Source organism: Grammomys surdaster, unplaced genomic scaffold (assembly GCF_004785775.1).
Source record: "Grammomys surdaster isolate TR1022 unplaced genomic scaffold, NIH_TR_1.0 437, whole genome shotgun sequence".
Taxonomy (NCBI): domain Eukaryota; kingdom Metazoa; phylum Chordata; class Mammalia; order Rodentia; family Muridae; genus Grammomys; species Grammomys surdaster.
This window is the reverse complement of record NW_021604856.1, coordinates 166,072-187,600: the sequence shown is the minus strand read 5'-3', so window position 1 is coordinate 187,600 and position 21,529 is coordinate 166,072. Positions and strand designations below refer to the sequence as shown.

The 21,529-nt window shown below is 47.2% G+C and overlaps 1 protein-coding gene across 1 annotated transcript in view; it reads right to left on the bottom strand.

The window, feature by feature from the left end:
• The window catches only part of Dapk2 (death associated protein kinase 2), a 116,576-nt gene that overhangs the window by 49,715 nt on the left and 45,332 nt on the right, over nucleotides 1-21,529 (bottom strand). Inside the window, exon 3 of the mRNA XM_028781455.1 lies at nucleotides 1,516-1,737. Coding sequence (XP_028637288.1) covers nucleotides 1,516-1,737 — 222 coding nt within the window. The remainder of the gene's footprint in view (nucleotides 1-1,515; nucleotides 1,738-21,529) is intronic.

Sequence of the window (21,529 nt, the reverse complement as noted above, 5' to 3'; positions counted from 1 at the left end):
TCCCAGGAAGATGGGCTTGTCACTGTCTTCTGGGAATCAGAAGGCTAACTAGTGACCCTTAACATGTCATGTGACGTGTGCACATGACTTACCATCCCTGGGGAAGAAGAGGAAGGCCTTCATCAAACTCTTGTCTGGGTCAGGGGGATGCAGACAATGGCTAGTTCATTTTGCAAGGGAGGTCCATGGATGAAATGAGAGCACATTGGGCTCCAAAGAAGAGGGGAGCACTGGCAATTCGAAGGGAGCACTGGCAATTCGAGGGGAGCACTGGCAATTCGAGGGGAGCACTGGCAATTCTGTGCAGCTAAACACAGAGGTCGATCATGCATGAATCAAATTCAAAAGGATGCAAATTCTCTAAATTAACTAGTTATATCCCCCAAGGTATAGGTAAGTCTCAAATGTCAGGTGATCCACTCAATCTAGAGGCAGGTAAAGGACACTTCCTGGTTCACGAGTGACTTGCCCACAGTCACAAAATCAAGAAATACTGAGACAAACACCCCACTCCTCTGTGGATTGACAGGTGTTTACTAGATGCTTCTGAGGCTCAGCGCACTCTTGTCCTGGGGTCTTACTGATTAGCAGGCTGGAAGAGGCTGTTGTGACTTGTGCCACAGCCTGACTTAGACCCTACTACTACCTGCCAGACTCCACTAGCTCGAGGACATCAGTGTGGTCAACTGAGCTGGAGTCTTGGTATCACTAAACTAAATTCTACCAGCCACTGTGAAGTCCTTCTCAGCCATCCCAAGGCTGCACCTCACGTGTGTGACTGCGTAGATGGCAGTCTCAGCCTTGCCATTTCCCAACTATGGGATGTTGACCTTCTTGGTGCTCTGATCTGTAGAATGGGTATGCTAAGAGTCTCTGTGACTGTATCACTATGAGGGTGAAATAGGGTGAATAGAGTGAACATTAAAACCCTCTCTGACTTAGTGAGACTCCTTAAAGCAGGACTGAGCAAAATGACAAACACAGCACCTTGCAAATGCAGGGATATGGCTAGGCTCTTTAAATAGTAGCTATGGACTGGTGAGATGGTTCAGCGGTTAATAATAGCTATCAGTGTAATAACACAATATACAAGTAGTAAACACAGTGCCAGTGTGCTGGATTCTCTGCAGGAGAGGGCTAAGGAAGGGCTTTGTAGAGTTGGAAGGATGTTCATTCTTCCTTTCTTCAAGACAGACCCCTCTTCGACAACCTCTGTTACCCACAGTACCCTCTGCTTCTGCTCTCCCTTCATGAATGCTCTTCTGGCTGAGAAATAAACCAGAATCACTGGTTTCTTCTCTTTGGTCTCCAAAATCTAATGAAAGCAAGAGTGAGGTCATTATTTGCTATCCTTGCTACTTAGCAAGCTCATCTCCTCTGTTGGCTCCATTTTAGAAGGAGGATGAGGATAAGGAAGGCAGAAGGAAACTGCCCACAGCTGTCTGCGTCTGGGCGGAGCTTCAGCTTGGTGGCCCATCCCACTTCCCCATGTCTCGGTCCCGGTGCCCCACTCACAGCTCAAGGATGAGCACCACGTCGGTGCGGTTCTCATAGACGTCGTGCAGCGTGATGATGTTGGGGTGCAGCACCTGCCGCAGGATGCTCACCTCCCGCTCGATTTCCTCCCGGCACACGCCCCGACGGCTGGCCCGGCTCTGCCTCTTCTTGATGAACTTGGCCGCGTACTCCAGCCCCGTGCTCTTCTCCCGGCACTTCTTCACGATGGCAAACTGACCACTGTGGGGACGCAGACACAAACAAGTAAGGTGTAGAAGTGGCCCTCATGGCCAGCTACTGAGACAATCAGCAGGTCGTTTTACCAAGACAGAAAGGCATGTCACTGACCAGTGACCCTGCGGGACTGACTCAGGTAGAGCAGGGACTGGATTCCCTTCTATTCCTACGAGATCTTCACATTTTACTAAGAGGAATGTTAATGTCGTTGTTCTCAGCATACAAAGGTGAACACCAAGGTCCTGGGGAATATTAACTTGTTTAGAATAGCATGGCCTTGTTCTTGCAAAGCCTCACCTAGAACCCAGGTCTATACTACCAGTTAAAGTCACAACATCCATAAAAACAGGTTGGGTTGGTGAGGATCCTGATTGGGGTGGGGGTGGGGTAAAGGCCACTTGGCAAGCTTAATCATCACAACAGTGTGAACCAGGAGTTGTAAAATTTGGAAACTAGGGTGTAAGGAGAGGTGAGGTGACTCATAACAGAATTCACAAAGGAACTGGACATTAAAGCCAGTTGCCCACAAAGTTTCTCAGATAGTTACCAGAGACATGACCCAGCTCAGGCTCTTGAGACGAGAACCATGAAAGGGTGACCATGCCAAGATCCAAGCAGCCCGAGGCAGCTTCCCTAAGTGTTCTGAGGGCAGCCTGTGTCTCTCCATCTCAATTCAGGCCATGAGCTGGGACAGACCTAAATCCCTAGTGACTGCTAGTGACCCCTCCTTACCCTCCAAGGTCCTTCCTCTCAGCCTCCATTCAGTTCCATGTTCCTCACCCCCCAAAACACCCGCTACCCGAGTAGCTCAGAAGATTTACTATTTATCATCCTGATACTGGCTCAATAAGGGCCCAACGGGGCAAGAGCCCTGGTGGACTTTCTTAGTGGATCTGACGTAAAAGTCACGGTTGTGAGAGACGCTGAGCATTTGTCCCAACCTTGGAAAAAATGGCACTGCATTTAAAGCACCCTATTTTTAGAATGCTCTTTAAAGAGATGATCTTTGAAATGAACTAGCTGACACAATTTAAATGAAGCTGAGCAAGCAAGCAGATAGCCAACAGCTAACCGGTCTGTCATAGCAGGCACTCGAGAAATGTCGCCAAAAGCAAATTCATTCATCTCTCCACCTTTGCCCTTCACTCAGCACTGTGTGAGCCTGTACCCTGCGCTGGCGGGTAAATGACAAGGAACAAAGGCAGGGATGACAGGTGCAGAGGGGGGAGGGCCCTAGGAGCCAGTCTTGGGGTCAAATTTACATTATGTGGACTGAAACTCTAAAGTTTCAGCTATCCAGGCTCTAAGTATTAGCTCTGAGCTGTCCACACACTAGGGGCTGACACAGGTGGAGGAAGGCCACAGTGAGCACATTCAATGTAATCTCTAACACAGATGGCCACTCGGAGCCACTCTAAGTCTTGAGGACATAAGGTCCCTGAACAGGTGCCAGCAAACACTTGACAAAGCTTCTGGTCCCAGGTGGCCTGAGTCTTAGCATCAGGGCTGTATATTCCTTTCTTTCTGGTACCTCAAAGGCTGCTTGGCAGATCTGGCATTTCTGAGTTCTGGTAACTGCCCCCCCCATCCCCCACAATCCTGAGTAAGTTGATAGATGGAGAAAGTCAAGCTCAAGGCCTTTAAGTTGTATACATGCAGGTAGTGGCTCAGGAGAGGTTTGACACACAAATCCCCCAGTGCCCAGCCTCAAGTCCTGCTATGCGATGACCTGGGAACACAAGGTCAAAGAAGAGCTCAAAGTGTCAGGTCACCTTGACATCACATCTCTTTGGTCTCATGAGGGGAATGAAGACATCTTTCTGTCATGTGACTGAAAAATCCCTTAAGCTCTCAAAAAGCGAGTGTGTGCTTTTGCCTCTTGGTTTCTCCAGGAGAAGAGGCTGCAAATGAGACGTGAGTAAGCCAGGCCTACTTTTCCTCCCTCCAAAAAGAGGCACTTCAAAAGTGGGGGACAGCAGTTGCTGGGAGGTGGTGGTACACGCCTTTAATCCCAGCACTTGGGGGGCAGAGGCAGGCGGATTTCTGAGTTCGAGGCCAGCCTGGTCTACAGAGTGAGTTCCAGGACAGCCAGGGCTATACAGAGAAACCCTGTCTGGGTTGGGGGGAGTGGAGGACTAGGGCGGAGCCAAACACCAGCAACACTAGTCATCTTGGGGCCTTCTCTCCTGAATCGGCCTCAGCTCAGGCTTTGGGAGTAGCTGGAAGGAGAGTCATAGCTTCAGGTTACCTTCCCCTTGCCTTCGGCTGTTTGGAGAAGAACAGAGAAAACTCTTTACTAGGTCCAGGATGCAATCAATGAATAGGGTCTGGACAACTGGGACAGGTTTCAAGGTTAGACAGACGTGCTTCAGGGACTTCTCTGTGAGGTCACATGGGTCAGGCCACTACCTTCTCTGAACATCCTTTTCCTGACCTATGACATGCGAGTCCTGAGTCACTGGTAGACAGTTGTAAAGGAAACATTTGTACCATTGGCTCACTGGCAGTAGGAACAGCTGGCCTGGATGAGGGCTGAGTAAGAGATACCTAGGGCTGAAGTCACCGCTTCAAATGGTCTGGAATGTGCTGCTAGGGAAGCGGTGTCATTTTAAAAGCGCCCTTCCCCCCCCATCCCCATGCAGTGCACAGCTAGATGTGGGAATACTGTAAGCAATTAGTTGACTCTTTTTGATTGCAGAGCAGTAGGTGTGAACCTTGGCAGCATTCTAGAGCCTCCTGGGAAATTTTTTGATTTGTTTTTTTTCGAGACAGGGTTTCTCTGTGTAGCCCTGGCTCTCCTGGAACTCACTCTGCAGACCAGGCTAGCCTCGAACTCTCGAACTCAGAAATCCGCCTGCCTCTGCCTCCCAAGTGCTGGGATTAAAGGCTTGCGCCACCACCGCCCGGAATGGGAAATTTTTAAATGAAGGAGGTCTAGATCTCAAGTCCAGAGATTCTGAGTTAGGCCTGGGCTGTGCCCTGAAGATGAGGATATTTAACTTTTTATCTTATTCTGGTTTTGTTTGTTTGTTTTGTATTTGTTTTATATAGAGCCTTACTATACAGCTCAGGCAGGTCTTAAACTCGTGATCCCTGTACCCTAGCTTCCTGATACAAGCGTCCTTGTGCTCAGCTCCTTGGTGACTTTCTGAGATAGCTGGGCTGGAATCCACGACTTAGAACAGCTCTCCTTTATAGGTGAAGAACCCCATCAGGGTCACTGTTAATCTGTGGCCTTCTCAGTGTCGCTGCCCAGGAAGCCTTCTTGAATCTGGTTCCATTTTAGAAGACAAGGGGAATCAGATGGGAAAGGAAGCTTTCCTACCCTCAGGTTCTGCTTAGGGAAAGTAACTGCTGTGATAGTAATCTACTGTCAAAATAATCTACTGTCAAAATAATCTACTATCAAAATAATCTACTATCTCTCACAATCTACTATCCCTGCTGAAAGAGCCTGCTTCTCTTCTTCTGCCTTTATCGGTATCAGCAGTCAAGCTGTTGGCTTTGTTTTGGTTTTGGTTTGGTTTGTTGACACAGGGTTTGTGTGTGTGTGTATGTGTGTGTGTGTGTGTAGCTCTGGCTGTCTTGGATCTGACTCTGTAGACCAGGCTGGCCTCGAACTCACAGAGATCCACCTGCCTCTCACACACCACCACACCTGGATCATCATCATTTCTGGCTTTATGCAAACTGTGGTCAACATTTTGATGAACGAGGGGAATGGGAGAGGTTAGAGAGGAAGGAAATGATGTAAATACTTTTTTTTCCCCTTTTTTTTGAGACGAGGCAAGTTTCTTGATGTAATAGTCCTGACTTTTCTGGATCTCACTCTGTAGACCAGGTTAGACTCAAACTCAGAGAACCATCTGCCTGTCTCCCCAGTGCTGGGATTAAAGGTGTAGGCCACCCCCACCCCCACCCCCGCCCTGCCTAGGTAAAGAGTGGAGACGCTGGGGATTTCACCCAGGCACTCATCCATGTACAGCATGCACATGCTACCACCCATATCCCTAGGCATTAAAATTCTTAAAAAACAACAACAACAAAAAAAAACCTCTGTGTTTGTGGTGTGTGTGTGTGTGTGTGTGTGTGTGTATAGAAAGAGAGAGAGAGAGAGGGGACAGGAGAGAAACTCACTCTAGGCTTTGGCAGTTCACATGCATATGGACAATTCCATAGTCACTGCACATGCACAAAAGGAGAATCTGAGGTAATCTTAATATACTCATCAGAGAGACTCAAGAGTGGGTCTTTGCCCCATGAAGCCTCTACAGTCAGAAGCTGAGGCCCCCACAGTACACCAGCAACCAAGTTAGGATATGGGGGTGAAGGGTAAGTAGCAAGGGCTCCTCTAAGTTAGACACAGAGGACAGAGACACTCGGTGTAAGATGCAGGGAGAGAGCAGAGACTGACTACCCAATCTTGGATTATGCTAGAGGGAGCCCCGCCAGCTCAGAGACCTGCTAACACTTCCTGTCAGAAGACTCCAAAGAGCCTAAGACAACAGTGAACAGAATCAAAAGCTTCCCCTTCATTCTCCAAAGTCTCAACTCTGAGCTGGTGTTTGGAGCCCTGAGTTAACCATCAGTCACAGACTGTTGTCTGTGCCCTGCAACACATTCTCATGCAACTGTGTCAGGAGCACCTCTTTCCAGGCAGCAGGCTCAGCTCCCCAAGTCAGAGCCTCTCCATTAACTGGCCAATGCTCCAAGCATCCTATTTAACCCCCTTCTCCTCAGTTTCCTCCCTTTTCAAGGCAGTTTGTGTGTGTGTGTATGTGTGTGTGTGTGTGTGTGTGTGTGTGTGTGTAATAAAGCCTGCTCCCGCCGGGCAGTGGTGGCGCACACCTTTAATCCCAGCACTTGGGAGGCAGAGGCAGGTGGATCTCTGAGTTCAAGGCCAGCCTGGGGTACAGAGTGAGTTCCAGGACAGCCTGGCTGTAGAAACCTGTCTCAAAAAACCAAAAAAATAAAAATAAAAATAAAAAATAATAAAAAAAAATAAAGCCTGCTCCACCCAACTTGGAGGGTTATTTGGGAAATCATAATGTCTGTGACAGGCAGGACTTGACTGCCCAGGTGAGAAGGAACAAGGCGTTGGCAGGTGGGAACTTGATCATGTAGCAGGGCTTATCAAGGGACAGTAAATCCATAAGACACAGAAGCTGACATGCTCGCTCAGCCAACACACTCTCCTGTCACTGTGTCAGGAACACACCCCTCTTCTCAGGCAGAGAGCACAGCTCCCCAAACACTCTGCACTGGTTAAGACAGGGCAGATCACAAGTAGATAGGTCTGGTTCTAGAACTCGACTGGGCCTAGTTGCACCTCATGAGGACTCCCTGTTACCTGCCTAAGAACCCCACTAAAAGGATAGCATCTCAAGGTTTGGTAATGCCCCAGCCCAACACCCAACACTGCATGAAAAAGCCTGAGTCAACCCTCTCAGATTCTGCACTGCCAAGACAGAATAATCCCCAAATGACCCAAATATCAGACCGTGAGATAGATTCATAAAGCTATGTGGGTTACACGTGCGGCTGCCCTCTTTAAAGGCTAATTTCAATATTAGCCTTTAAAGGTGATTTAACTATTATTTGATTATTTATTGTTATGATTTTATTTTATGTTATTCATTCTTTTCTTTTTAATATTTGAAGACACAATCTTGGTTCCACTTTCTAGACCAGCATATCGGGGGAGCTGGAAAGATGATTCAATGGATAAAATGCTTCCCGGGCAGACCTGATGATTTGTGATTGGATCCCTGGGTCCCTGGAACCCAAAGATACGTGGAAAGAGAGAAGTAACTCAACAGTCATCTGACTTCTACACACATGCCCCCACACACATCTCACACACACACAGTAGGAATAAATAAAAACAGGAGGCTATCAAAGAGATGGCTCAATGGATAAAAGTACTGTCCGTCAGGTCTCAAAAAATATACAGACACACAGACACACACACAGATACACACAGACACATGCGCAAACATACACAGAGACACACACACACACAGAGACACACACAGAGACACACATAGACACACACAGACACACACAGACACACAGAGAGACACACACAGACACACACAGAGACACACATAGACACACACACATATAGACACACAGAGACACACACATACACACAGATACACAGAGAGACACAGACACACATACACACACATACATACACAGAGACACATACACAGATACACATAGACACACACACAGACACACACACAGACACACATAGACACACACAGACACACACACACACAGACACCTCCCAGATGCCCCTGGCTGTGCTCGCCCTCATATTCACAATAAGCCTTCTCCTCAGCCATACCTTGGAGAGACCATGTCCTCATTTTCCCTCACTTGTCACCAAGCCTCATTGGCTTCACTAGATCCCTGAGATCCAAATAATGGAAAGAAAGAACCAATCCCTGTAGGTTGTCTCTCCACATGTATTGTGCGTAGCACACACACACACATACACACACATACACATGTGTGCTCGCATGCGCGTGTGTGCGCACACACTATACATCAATAAGTAAATGTATTTTCTAAAGAATACTAAGGATTAGAAAAGGTAAGCAATTTGACAGTCGGGTAAAGCAGTATAAACACACGTCCTTGTCTCCCGACTCTGGCTTCAGAGTTCTCAGGATAACTACCCTGCCAGGGGGTACCAAGCAGTGGGGAGAGGGCCCACCCCAGAAAGGCTTGGTTTGTGGTACTGGGGATCAAATCCAGGGTCTCACTCATGCTAAGCAAGCACTCTAGCACTGAGCGACAGTCCCCTGCCTCACAGAGCAGCATTTTCATCACTGATTTGTCTAACACTGCCAGCATGCAGAGAGAATAAAAGGCAGTGTGACTTTTTTTTTTTATTTTTTTTTTTGGTTTTTCGAGACAGAGTTTCTCTGTATAGCCCTGGCTGTCCTGGAACTCGCACTGTACAACACGCGGGCTCACCGCAGAAATCCACCTGTCTCTGCCTCCCAAGTGCTGGGATTAAAGGCGTGCGCCACTACTGCCCGGCTCAGTGTGACTTTTTTTTAAACCAAATTTTATTGCAGATGTTAAATTCTCAAAAGACAACTCAACACTTGAGTCACGCCTGCAGCAAGGGTAAGTGCTCCCTCCCACTGCCCACCCACTCCCTCTCTGCTAAGCCATGGTCAGCCAGACTTGTTCTGTCAACTCCCAGGGCCCAGGTGCTGGAAGTTTTGTACGTCCTGTGAACAGTGGGTCTAACCTAACTCAGTCTCCTTCTCAATCAACTCTCGGGCGTATAAGAGGTGAGTGCCCCAGAGGTGAGTGCCCCAGAGGTAAGAGTTTATCAGGTGAAGAGGCAGAGAGGGTAGGGACCCGAGGCAAAGAGAGATGATTAAGAATAGTAAGATCTTAAGAATATCACCCAAGCAGAGGGTTCTTCTTCCTGCTTCCCCACGAACTTTACTGCAGTTCCTCTTCCCACCCTGCAGAACAATGAGCCACAGTTCCTCTGGAATTACCCAGCAAGTATTCAGGGCCATAGGGCAGAAGTAGTGCTTTGAAACTTCCACCCAAGGCGACACCAGGTGCAGCCCAACAGAAGGAATAGGACCTTCGGCCAGTGTGTCTCAGAGACAGGAAGGAGCAGGTCAACTTACAATTGCCAGAAACTGGTTCAGCCAAATTCTAAAGGGTGCACAGCCACTGTGGAGACGACATCTCTGAGGCCTTGCTACACTCTACTTGGCTAGGTTCCAATGCTGGGCCTCTGGGGGTGCCCCACACGGCCACTGAGGACCTCTTCTTATCTCCTTTAACCTTCCGCCAGCCAAGCTACTCCCATGAACTCTCTTGACTGAGGCTATGGGTCAGTGGTAGAGTACTTGTCTAGCATGCATAAGGTTCAGGGTTAAATGATCAGTACTGAAAAAATTGTGTGTGTGCGTGTGCACGCATGTGTATGTGTGTGTATGTTCGTGTGTGTGTGTCACCACACTGCTGTAGCCACCAACCTGTTTCTAATCTCATATGTGTAAGTCCATAAACTACAATCACTCAAATTCTGAATTTAGAGTCCAAAGGCACAGGATCTATTTCCAGTTTTGCCATGTTTAGCTAATCATATAAATCTCACTCAGCCTTGGTTTCTTTGCACCTACTCAACCTCGGTTTCTTTGCACCTAATGCAGACAGGAATACCGCAGCTTTACCACATTGTAATGTGGATGAAAGGAAGCTGAAGGTTCAGTGTGAGGCACGCTGCCACAGGTACAGATCACCCACTTCCCAATCACAGTGGGTTCAGGAACTTGACTTAACCCTGGTAAACCCCAACCTCAGCTGTAGGACTATAGCCATTGAAAAAGCAAGGTTCCTCTGGAGAGACAGACACCCAGGAAGGACAGAGAATACTTCAGGACACTGATATATAAGTCAGGGCCGGCAGGAGACCATATATAGCCAAGAAGCCAAAGTAAAGAAACATAGTGTTGTCAGAAGTCAGAGCAGAAGCAGGTGAGAAATAAAAGAGGGAGCAGAGCGTTGCCCAAAGCCAGGGTGAGTGAGACAGGAACAGGACAGGGAAGGTGCAGCACCCACCTACAGCAGGGGGTGGTATCTGGGACAACAGAGACAGCGGCCAAGAGGGCCGTTCAAACAGGTCTTTTCTGCTGTCTGAAGAATGCTTTCCCCTGTCCCGGGCCACATGGCTTAGGCGTTTCTAGGCTCCTGACAATGGCTTTCACATTTATTGGGGGTGGAGATGCCTCTGTCAGGCAAATCCTTCATAGAAGCACAGTAGGTAAAACAGATAAGAGGCCATGTTTCTTTGGTGGGAGAAACACTGACCCCACCCATCTACCACCCCCACACCTATGAAGCCTCCTCTTTAGAGGTTTTGTGGGACTCCCAAAGCTCCTAGGAACCCAGCTTGAGAAAGTACTTCTTAAAACACAGAAGTATGAATTTAGATGATCCTGAGGGAGGTTTTGTTTTGTTGGTTTTTTGTTTTTTGTTTTTTCCAGACAGGGGTTTCTCTGTGTAGTCCTGGCTGTCCTGGAACTCACTCTGTAGAGCAGGCTGGCCTCGAACTCAGAAATCCGCCTGCCTCTGCCTCTCAAGTGCTAGGATTAAAGGTGTGGTGCGCCACCTCTGCCCGGACCGAGGAAGAGTCAAGATGCAAATAAAAACAAAAGACGTAGAATACACTGAGGCTCTCCCGAATCATCTAACCTTTTAAGAAGCATCCTCACCAAGGCAAACTCAGAGCCACAGGTAAGAAACATGGGGCTGGAGCTTAGCTTAGCAGTTAAAAGGAATACTGCTCGTCTAGTGGACCCAAGGTTGGTTCCTATCACCTACATTGGGCAGCTCACAACTACCTGTAACTTGAGCTCCAAGGTGGGGTGGGGGCACTGATGCCCTCTTCTGGTCTCTATAGGCACCTACACTCACACACATATACTAAAATAAATTTTTTTTTTAAAGGAATAAGAAATATGTATAAGACAGGGATCAGGAATTAGAACTCCCCAGGAAACGTAAGCCTGACCTACAAATGTCTCTAGTGCCCAGTTCCCAGCAGTCACAGGTGCTGTTCTGTGCAGGCTTGTGGCAGCTGCTTTCATGGGTTAGGTCATTTCATTCTCTGGCCCTAGAGACAAATTTCCTTCCTCTGCTTTTTTTTTTTTTTTTTCGTTTTTCCTGTCAGAAAAAAAAAAAATCCTAAAGCACAAAAAGGAAGGAATTTGTTGAGCAGAGCCAAGTGGCTCTGGGGGATAGTTACTGATTTTGAACCGTAAGCACATTTTCATGATGCTGTCAAATGAACAGGGTGTGTGTGTGGGGGGGGAGGTAACGGAGGGCATAGACACAAGTCCTAAAATAAAATAAAATAAAATAAAATAAAATAAAATAAGCCCAGTCCACGTTAGACTTGACTATATAGGGAAGTGTTTTCATTAGCCCTCACTCAAACTTCCCTTACAGTTTAGAGACTGGTCCATACAGAACAGATCCTGAAACGTGAGCTCCGACTGTCAGCAAGGAAAGGACTTTCAGTCCAATGAGCTGACTCAGTGTGTAAAAGCACCAGGCATGGCGACCTGAGTTTGAACCCCAGAATCTCCTCTTTGGAAGGAGAACCAACTGCTGCACAGTTGTCTGCTGACATCCACATGTGTGCTATGGCATGTAGCCCATCCCATAAACAACTACAGATTTAAAGAAAGCAAAAGACTTCAAAGAAAAGACGGAAAAACCAGGATGCTTTGCCTGTTGCTGTGAAATACAAGGTCATCCCTCATTAAACACTAACACACAGTTTATCTTCTTGAATACCTCTGTCCCAACCTGCACACCCTCCCCTCTCATGCAGGCTCTCTGCAAAACCCTTCAATTCTTCTATAGTTCATACAGACTGACAGGAGACTACCCCTTCTCTGAGTAACATCTTCACATTTTAATGACTTTAAAAAAAAAAATTAGTAACAAGCTTAGGCAAAAATTGGGCAAGTAAAGAAACTACTTACAGACAAATGATTCTACACTCCCAAAACTCACACTGGGTAGATGTGAATGTGTGTGTTGGTGTGCTCAGATCACAACCCGGATGTGAATGTGTGTGCTGGTATACTCAGAACACAACCACTTTCTTCAGGAGATTTTGGTTGCTTGGTTGGTTTTAGCTTTTGTCGCTGGTGCTAGCACATCCTCCTATATCCCAGCCCAGCACATTGAATGCTAATGTCCAAGGCATTCTTGCCACGTAGCACAGGCTATACCTGCAACTTACCATTCCCTCACTTCCACTTCCCTCATGCCGGGGTGATGGCTAAGGAGTTCTGGTTGGAAACCAACTGTTAGCATCCTAAGGGTAGGTGCTAGTTCCCAGAATTTCTGTGAACTTTCTATTCACAGTTTGCTTCCACGCCCATTATTTGGCAGTCACCACTTCTCAAAACCAAGCCCTGTAAACAGCAAAGGCCACATGTGAACAAAAGACAGGGTTCGGCATCTTGGCTCTAACACAAAATTCCAAGCCGCTTTATCTCTTGGGGCTTTAGATCTGTCATCGGAAAATAACGTGCTGGAGCAAATATCTCTTTTGGGTCCCTATCCCCATCCCATTTTATCCTGTTAAGATTTGCCAATTCAAATCACTATATCACATGTCTAAGAAACAGTCCAAAGACGCACAAGCCGCTTCTAGGTTTCAATCATGGGGATTGAACACTGAGTCTGATCATGTTAGTCAGCTCAATTTCACGAGGCAGACAACCAGAGCTTCAGGCCAGCAGAGCAGATCACAGGCATTCTGAGATGCCCATGTGCCATTGATAATGATGAGCCCAGGAAAACAAGGGACATTCTAACTACAGAAATACTGTGATAGTGAATGACCTGGACATTGAACCTAGCCCCTCAAGTCTCAGCAAGCTCTGAAAAGCCATTTCATAGGGTCCATCCTAGCACAGGGTGCAAGATGCGTATATAGCCAGCATGTAGAGAAAGGCTTACTATAAACTATGCTGGGATTAAAGGTGTGTGCCACCACTGCCTGGCTTCAGATTTCCTTAAAAAAAGAAAACGTTCTTGATTTTTCAAATTCATAAAAGCTCATTGTCTTTTTTTTTTTTTTTAAATACAGTCATTAGTATGTCTCTGTGTCTGTGGAAGTCAGAGGCCAGTTGGCAGCAGTCAGTTCTCTCCTTGTGGCCTCCAGGGATCAAACTTCAGTCACCAAGTTTGGTAGCAAGTGCCTCTGTCTGCTGCACCTGCTTGCTGGCACACATGTTCATTATTTTTAAAGAGGAGGAGGAGGGAGACGAGGTAGAAGGAGGAGGGAGAGGAGAAGGGAGAGAAGGAGAAGGGAGATGAAGAGGAGGACAGAGAGGAAGAGGAGGAGGGGGAGAGGAGGAGGGGGAAGAGGAGGAGAAAGCTAAATATTTCCCTTCATCTTATTTTCCTGAGGTGAGATGCTATCATCTGGGGGTCTGCTCTCTTAGAATTTCTGTTTTCAATGAATACCCTCTAGTCCTCCTCCACCTCCTCTTCTTCCTCCTCCTCCTCCTCCTCCTCTTCTTCCTGTTCCTCCTCCTCCTCCTCCTCCTCTTCTTCCTGTTCCTCCTCCTCCTCTTCTTCCTGTTCCTCCTCCTCTTCCTCCTCCTCCCTTTTTCTTGATACTAGGGGTTGAAGTTAGGGTTTCCCATGTGCTAGGGAAGCCCTTTACTGAGCTATGTCCCCAGCCAGTCCTTTTCCCTCTTTCTATCTTGAGATGGTCTCACAAACTCGCCAGGCAGGTGTTCAATTCCCTCCTGAGAAGCTAGAACTGCAGGCCTGCTCCACCAAGCCAGCTCTTGGTAGAAGGAAGATGACGCTATATATATAATGTCACAGTCTTTTTTACTGTACGTGTGTGTGTATGTGTATGTGTGCATGTGTGTGTGTATGTGTGTATGCATGTGTGTGTATGTATGTGTGTATACATGTGTGTGCATGTATGTATGTGTGCATGTGTCTGTGCATGTGTGTGTATGTTTGTGTGTGCATGTGTGTGTGCATGTGTGTGAATGTGTGTATATGTGCATGTGTCTGTACATGTGTGTGCATGTGTGTGCGTGTGTGTGCATGTGTGTGTTAATGTGTGTGTGTGCATGTGCGTATACATGTGTGTATGTTTGTGTGTGTGTGTGTGTGTGTGTGTGTTGCTGCCATTGTTGATAATAGGAACTGGCTATTTAGCCAAGGCCGGCTGAGATTCTAGGTATGTGCCACCACAGTCAGCCTAATTGTCTACTAACAATAGATGATGAACATTTCTCTAATGGTTCTATTGGACACCTTGTGTTTTTCTTATTATTTATAAAAAGCTCTTTACATGTTAGTGATATTAGACATATCAAATATGGTCAAATACTTCCCTTACTTTCTTATGGCAGAATCGTTCCAGTCTGTAAGGGGGTATTAGGTGTTTGGGGCACCCACACCAAGTCCCTTCCTCAGAGTCATCGCTCCTGGCAATGTCTCTCATACTGGCCAAATGAAGGCAGAACTGGCATCTGCACATGGGCAGATTTTCTGGCAAAGTCCAATGGCCCAAGACCAACCTGACTCCATTTTTTGATACAAAGCACCTCCATCCCTGAATTATCTATCAGACTGGTACAATGTACTTTGGGGTTGTTTGTTTCTTTATATTGGTTCTACTTATATTTTTTTATAACAGGGTCAGGCCATGTAGCCCAGGTTAGTCTCAAAGCCATGGCAACCTTTCTGCCTCAGCCTTCACTGGTTTTACAGGTGTGTGCCACCACACATGACTTGTAACATTTATTTGAAAGGGGGCAGAGAGGTTCTTAAGTATAAAAAGGTTTTAAAATGGTTACAGAGTTGCCAGCCCTCCAGTGGTGCCTGGAAAGGCTTGGTCTGACACTTAGCCTATGCAAGACCATCTGGCACAGAGAATCCCTGTGCTGCAGAGGAAGGGGATTTTGACTGAAGTGCTTTGATTCTTTTAGGTATCTGAGATCCATGGGGAAATTCCCTCCACAGCAGACAGTAGCCTCAGAGTGATGAGGTAGATATCTGGTAGAGCGTCTGGACCATGCTCCAGAGATGAGCTTTGTGCCTATGGAGTACCCACTGTATGCCTAGGGTAGGAGGAAGTTCTATACAGCACCCCTGTCCTCAAGGAGTGTTAGGACAAAGGACAGTAAGTTCAGAAAAGGGAGGCTTTCTGAGGGAAAGGGCACGTAAATTCACTCTTCCAATATTTAATGGTTCCCTGTGGACAGGGGCTAGGCCCTTGTTCATTGTTGTATCCCAGTACCCACGCTCAGGACTATCGAGCTGATATTCAGTTGGCATTATAGATGCTAAAGTACAGTGATGAAAGACAGCCACATTCGTCGTTTGGGATTTGACAGCCATAGCAGAAGCGTGTAGGTCCTCAGAATGTTCCAGAATGGCACAAGCTGCTATGGGGAGGATGCAGAGCTGACAGAGAAACCACCCGTGGTTTTGTGTCTTCCTGGTCACAGTAATCTTGGCTACTTTCGGATGGGCTTCCAAGAAATGTCCCTGGGTCTCCACTGAGGCAGGACCATCACCCAGGCAGAACTCTGCTTGCTATTAGAGCAATGCTAGGCAGGCCTAGCCTCTGGCAGAAACTCTGAGTTGGAGAAACAGAGTGGTAGCAGATGGCCCACGGGAGACAGTATGTCCTTTGGCTGTTCTGGGTCCAGACATGTTGAGACGAAACCTGGCTCCTCCCTCCACTCCTGAGGGAAGCCTAGACCTGCTAATGCTCAAGATAAGACTGGAATGTGACTGTCTGGCCAGCCTGGGCTTGTGTGACAGCCAGGAACTGACTGTGCTTGGGTCCTTTTCACTGAGGGTAGGGGGAATTTTCCTGGCATACTGATGGAAATGTCCGCTCTGAGCCATGAAGCCTGTCGTGTGATGAATTTATCTTCATCCATCAGAAACCGGTCTCCAAGCACCACGGGTCTTCCAGACGCCAGGATTAGCGTGCACATGTGTTTATATTATACATCTATTTCTCACATAATCTCTCTAAGGATTATGATTTTTTTTTTTATTGAGATGAGGTCTCACATAGCCCAGGTTAGCCTCAAACTCACCCATGTAACTGAGGATAACCTTCATCTCTTGACTCTCCCCTCTCTAGCTCCCAAGTGCTGGGGTTACAGGTATGAGCGGCTATGCTCTACTTCATATTCATATAATTCTAGTATTAAATTTCCTTGGCTGTTCTACAAGGTAAGCGTGTTATTTTCATTACATAGGGAAAGAAACCGAAGCTGGAGGCGTTTATGTTTCTTAACATTTCCTTGTGTCAGGTGCTGCCCTGGGCATTAACACAGATCAACATATTTAATCTTCATGACAGCCTTGGAGGGGGTTGTCATCCCAATCAAAGGACCAAGAAATTCATCCAGCACCCCACTACCACCTAAAAAACAGAACCATTGTGCAGTTTTCCTGGAGTCCGTTACATATCTGAGCCCTCCATACCCTGGGAGGACTGCTTATTAAGTAAGCTTTGCGATACCAACATGGGCCATCCCAGCCACCTATAAGCAACTGTGGCAAAGTGGGGGGTGAGGTGTGAGGGGAGGGGGGAGCTCAGCAGGCAAGGAAAGGCAACCTTAAAGGTCAGGGCCCACTTAGGTCTCAGTTTAGGTAAGAGAGAGAAAATATTATTGGGTATGACTTGTACCCATCCTGTGCTCTGACAGTTAGGCTTAAAGGCAGTGCCAAAGCTCAGAACGACTCAGAGCACACTTAGAGGAGCCAGGTGGGAGTGGCGGCCCCAGAGGCGCCCTGGAGCCGCTAATTGGCCATGGTGATGACAGAGGAGATGGCACAGCCGCTTTGAGCTGTCTGCCCAGTAGAGACTCTGGCTGCTGCTGACACTCTGCGCAATCAGAGCTGTGTGGGAGGGTACTGTGGAGAGAAATTTGCAGGCTTCTGAGAGGACTGGGGCCAGGTCCTTCTACCTCCACCTTGCCCTCTAGGCTTATAGGCATGGGGCGTCTGGGTGTGGATCTACACGGTCGAATCCATGTAAGGGTGGGGTTGAGGGGATAGCCTGGGAGAAGAAGTGAGGTGAGTCCATTGAATTCCTGTGGGAAATGCCATTCTGAGAGATGGGATCTCATGTAGACCAGGCTGGTCTCTGACCTGCTATGTACTTGAGAATGACATGGCACTTTTGATCTTCCTGTCCCCATCTCTCAAATGCTGGGATCACAGGCATGTGTCACCATACTCAGTTTATTCTCTAGTAGGTATCTAACTCAGGGCTTGGTTCATGCAAGGCAAGGATTCTACCAGCTAAACTACATGGCCAGCCCCTGTTTCAGTGGCCTGGCCTTATAGTGCCTCCAGGGCTGACTTGTGTACAGCTCACACTCTCTCCCCATGCTTGCTTGCTTCCTTAGCTAGTAGACCTCACAGAGATGGCAGTATAAGTCCTCCTTAAAGTTCCTCCTGGTCATGTATGCTCAGGATATAGAGCAATCACAACAGGAAGCACATAGTCAAATTCAAACTGGAACAGAAAAATAAAGATTAAAAACAGAAGCCAGGTATGATGGCATGCACCTGCATTCCTATTACTCAGGTGGCTGAGGCAGGAGAATTTTAAGTTCTAAGCAAGCCTGGGCTATACAATGAGACCCTACACTTTTTTTTTTTTTTGGTTTTTGGAGACAAGGTTTCTCTGTATAGCCCTGGCTGTCCTGGAACTCACTCTGTAGACCAGGCTGGCCTCAAACTCAGAAATCCACCTGCCTCTGCCTCCCAAGTGCTGAGATTAAAGGCGTGCGCCACCACCGCCCAGCGAGACCCTAAACTAGGCCTGGACACCTGAATATTAACACATCCCTTAGGTGAGTCTGAGAAACAACAGTGTGGAAGGAATAGGTAATAGACTCAAGACCCAAAGCCACCAAGACAACAGAGGGAATTAAAGAGAAGGAAGGGTGCCAGCTTTTCTAAGTAGGCAATCATGTCATAGTCATAATTTCTGAAAGAAAGCCATTAGGGGCACATTGTAACAATGCCTACTGCAGGCTGGGCATGGTGGCACATGCCTATACTCCCAGCACTTAGGAGGGATATGTAGGAAGAACAAAAGTTAAAACTGAACTTTGTCTACATGGTAAGTTCAGAGCCAGCCTGTGGTCTATGAGACCCTTGCAAGCAAGCAACCAAGCAAGCAACCAAGCAAGTAAGCAAGCAAGCAAATAAGCAAGCAAGCAAGCAAGAAAGCAAGCAAACAAGCAAGCAACCAAGCAAGTAAGCAAGCAAGCAAATAAGCAAGCAAGCAAGCAAGAAAGCAAGCAAGCAAGCAAGCAAGCAAGGAAGCAAGCAAGCAAGCAAGCAAGCAAGCAACCAAGCAAGCAACCAAGCAAATAAGCAAGCAAGCATGCAAGCAAGCAAATAAGGATCTGTTCCATATGGAACATAGAAGATTACTATGAATTTGAACCCATCTCGAGTTACATAGTGAGATTCTATCTAAATTAAAATATAAATAAATAGATAAGTAAATAAATAAATAAATAAATAAATAAAAGCAAGCCAGGCATGGTGGTGCCTGCCTAGCATCTCAAAATTTGGAGCCCAGAGCAGAATCTACAAAATGGGTCACAGTAAAGACGCTTTGGTTGAAAGGGAACAACATAAGCAGTCACTTGACCACTGTGGGCACGTAGATGCATCCACACAAGCACAGAGCCATAGACACAGATAGCCCCTAAGTCTATACCACAGGGCAGTATGAAAACTACAGCACTACGGTGGGCCTCCCTTATCCCACAGCCTCCTGTTTTCAGTGGATGCCTGTAATAGACAGGAAGGAATCTCTTCCCCAATCCCCAGATGGGCACCCGCTGTAGGTGGACCTACCTAGCACTGACCCCAAAGGTTTCCCTACACCTTCTGGAGGCATCATCTACAAAGTGAGATTTCTAGAAAGCTTCAGAGGTTCCCTAAGGGGCAGATTCTGGACTAGGAGGACCAGGGAGGAGGATCTATGTATTAAAACTCATAAAACCACAAATAACTAACCGTTGGGTTAGTAGTCACACATCCACTGATATCGGTTCATTGCATCCATTCCTACCAATAGGCAGAACTCAGCTAAGCTAGGGAACTAAAGGAGTGTGTGTGTGTGTGTGTGTGTGTGTGTGTGTGTGTGTGTGTGTGTGTGTGTGTGTGTGTATTGGAGGGGAGAGGCTCTGTAAGCCTCCCAGGGGTGGGGATACATCTCAGGGGTGGGGATACAGGTGCGGTTTTCCCTTTTATCCTAGGCACCTTTGCTTTGACCGACTTTACGTACGCTGCTTTAGGCTCCGAAAACTGGGGTGAGAGGCATGCACCTCCACGCCCCATTTTTCATTATTATTAATCAAATACAGTCTCACTATGTAGCTTAGGATGACTTCAAATTCACAGTAACTGTCGATGCTTCGCGTGGGTCTTAGGTGCTAGAGAGCGGCATGTGGGTATCCAGAAACCAGCAAACTGCGCATGCGTGAGACAGACCATGTTGGAAGAACATAGCAAGAAGGGGCTGAGTGAATATCCTCTTTGAAGAAGATTTTTCTTCCTCCTCCTCCTCCTCCTCCTCCTTCTCCTCCTTCTCTTCCTCCTCCTCCTCCTCTTCCTCCTTCTCCTCCTTCTCTTCCTCCTCCTCCTCTTCTTCTTCAAAAGTTGTAAGTCAACACACTTCACTTCCACCCTCTGAAAACAACAAACAAAAATGCACCCGAACCCCCAAACTGTCCAGTCTGCCTGCGTTCAGTCAGCCCGCACGAACAGATACTAACAGGAGGAACTGGCCCTGACCTGTTATCTCTAGATGGCTGAGCAGCCGTGGGGAAATGCAGCATGCCCCTCAAGAGGACAGTCACCATACTGATGGTGCAACCTCCTTCCTTCCTCCTCCCAACCCCAGATGGGGCTCAAACACTCACAGTGTGTTTCAGCACCATCAAAATAAAGGCCTGAACCCGCTGCCTAGTAGAAACCGGGATATCCTCAAATTTACTCAGGAACCCCTTCAGTTTGGACCCTCTGGCTGAAAAACCTGCTCTCCTGACCTAGTAAAGCCAGTCTCCTGAGCAAACAAATTAACACATAGCTGTTGAATGACTCCTGTCAGTGAGGAAGCCTTCGACAGGAGCCACCATCCAGTGGTTTCACCTGAGCTCTCTCACTGTGTACCCAGAAGCCCTGGGAGGCTGCTGAGGACAGAGCTACTGAGTCCTGTACCAGGGAAGCCAAGGTCATGAGCCTTAGAGTATCCCAGTCAGCCTTGACATGGTAATTTCATGTCAGAGCGTGGAAATATCACAGCTCAAATGGGGCTAGCTGCTGTTTACAGGAAAGGATGGGAAGTGCTTAATGTTTTCTAGTAGCAAAATTCATCAGCAACGCCCTTGATTGGGCTTTCTTGGAAATAGGGGTCAGCTCTCTCAAGGGAGTAATATCTTCTACACGCGCTTTGACTGAATGCTTTGGAAGGTTACTGTATCTCCTCCACCGTGATGTCTTCCACAGCAGTTTGCACAGCCGTAATCAGTTAATTAACGAATGGACAGATAGATGACCAACGGGAAAGGTGATCAGAACATATCCTAAACTCCCAGCCTCAGTTTCCTCTTTTATAAAATGAGGGTGATGCCTGCCTATCTGAGGCTGATCTGAAGCCAATGTGATAGCAAAAAAAGAGATTATTTTAATAAAAGACCCGACATAGAACGGCACACATAGACATAGAGCTAACTGGAAGAGTACCAGCAAGATGGCTCAAAAAGAGTATTAGCACGTGGGTAAAAAGGCTTGCTGCAAAGTCTAATGACTTGAATTCAACCTCTAGGACCCAAATGGTATAAATGGTATAAGACTCCAACAAATTGACCTCTGACCTCTACATGTGACAAACCTCTGTCCCTCAAATAAACCCATGCCTGTCATTTCATCTCTAAAGTGTCATCCCTGTGGGGAATGATGACATACGGTTTTAGTGCCACTACTCAGGAGGCAGGAGCAGGCAATCTCTTTGAGTTCAAGCCCAGCCTGGTCTACATACAGAGTTCCAGGCCACCCAGGGCTATATATGAGTCCCTGTCTCAAAAATAAATATAAATAAAGTTAGTGAGCAAATAAATAAGTAAGAAAGTCAGTGTCCTTTCTGCTGGGTGTAGTACACACGTATACTCCCACTACTCAGAAAGTAAAAGCAGGAGGTTCA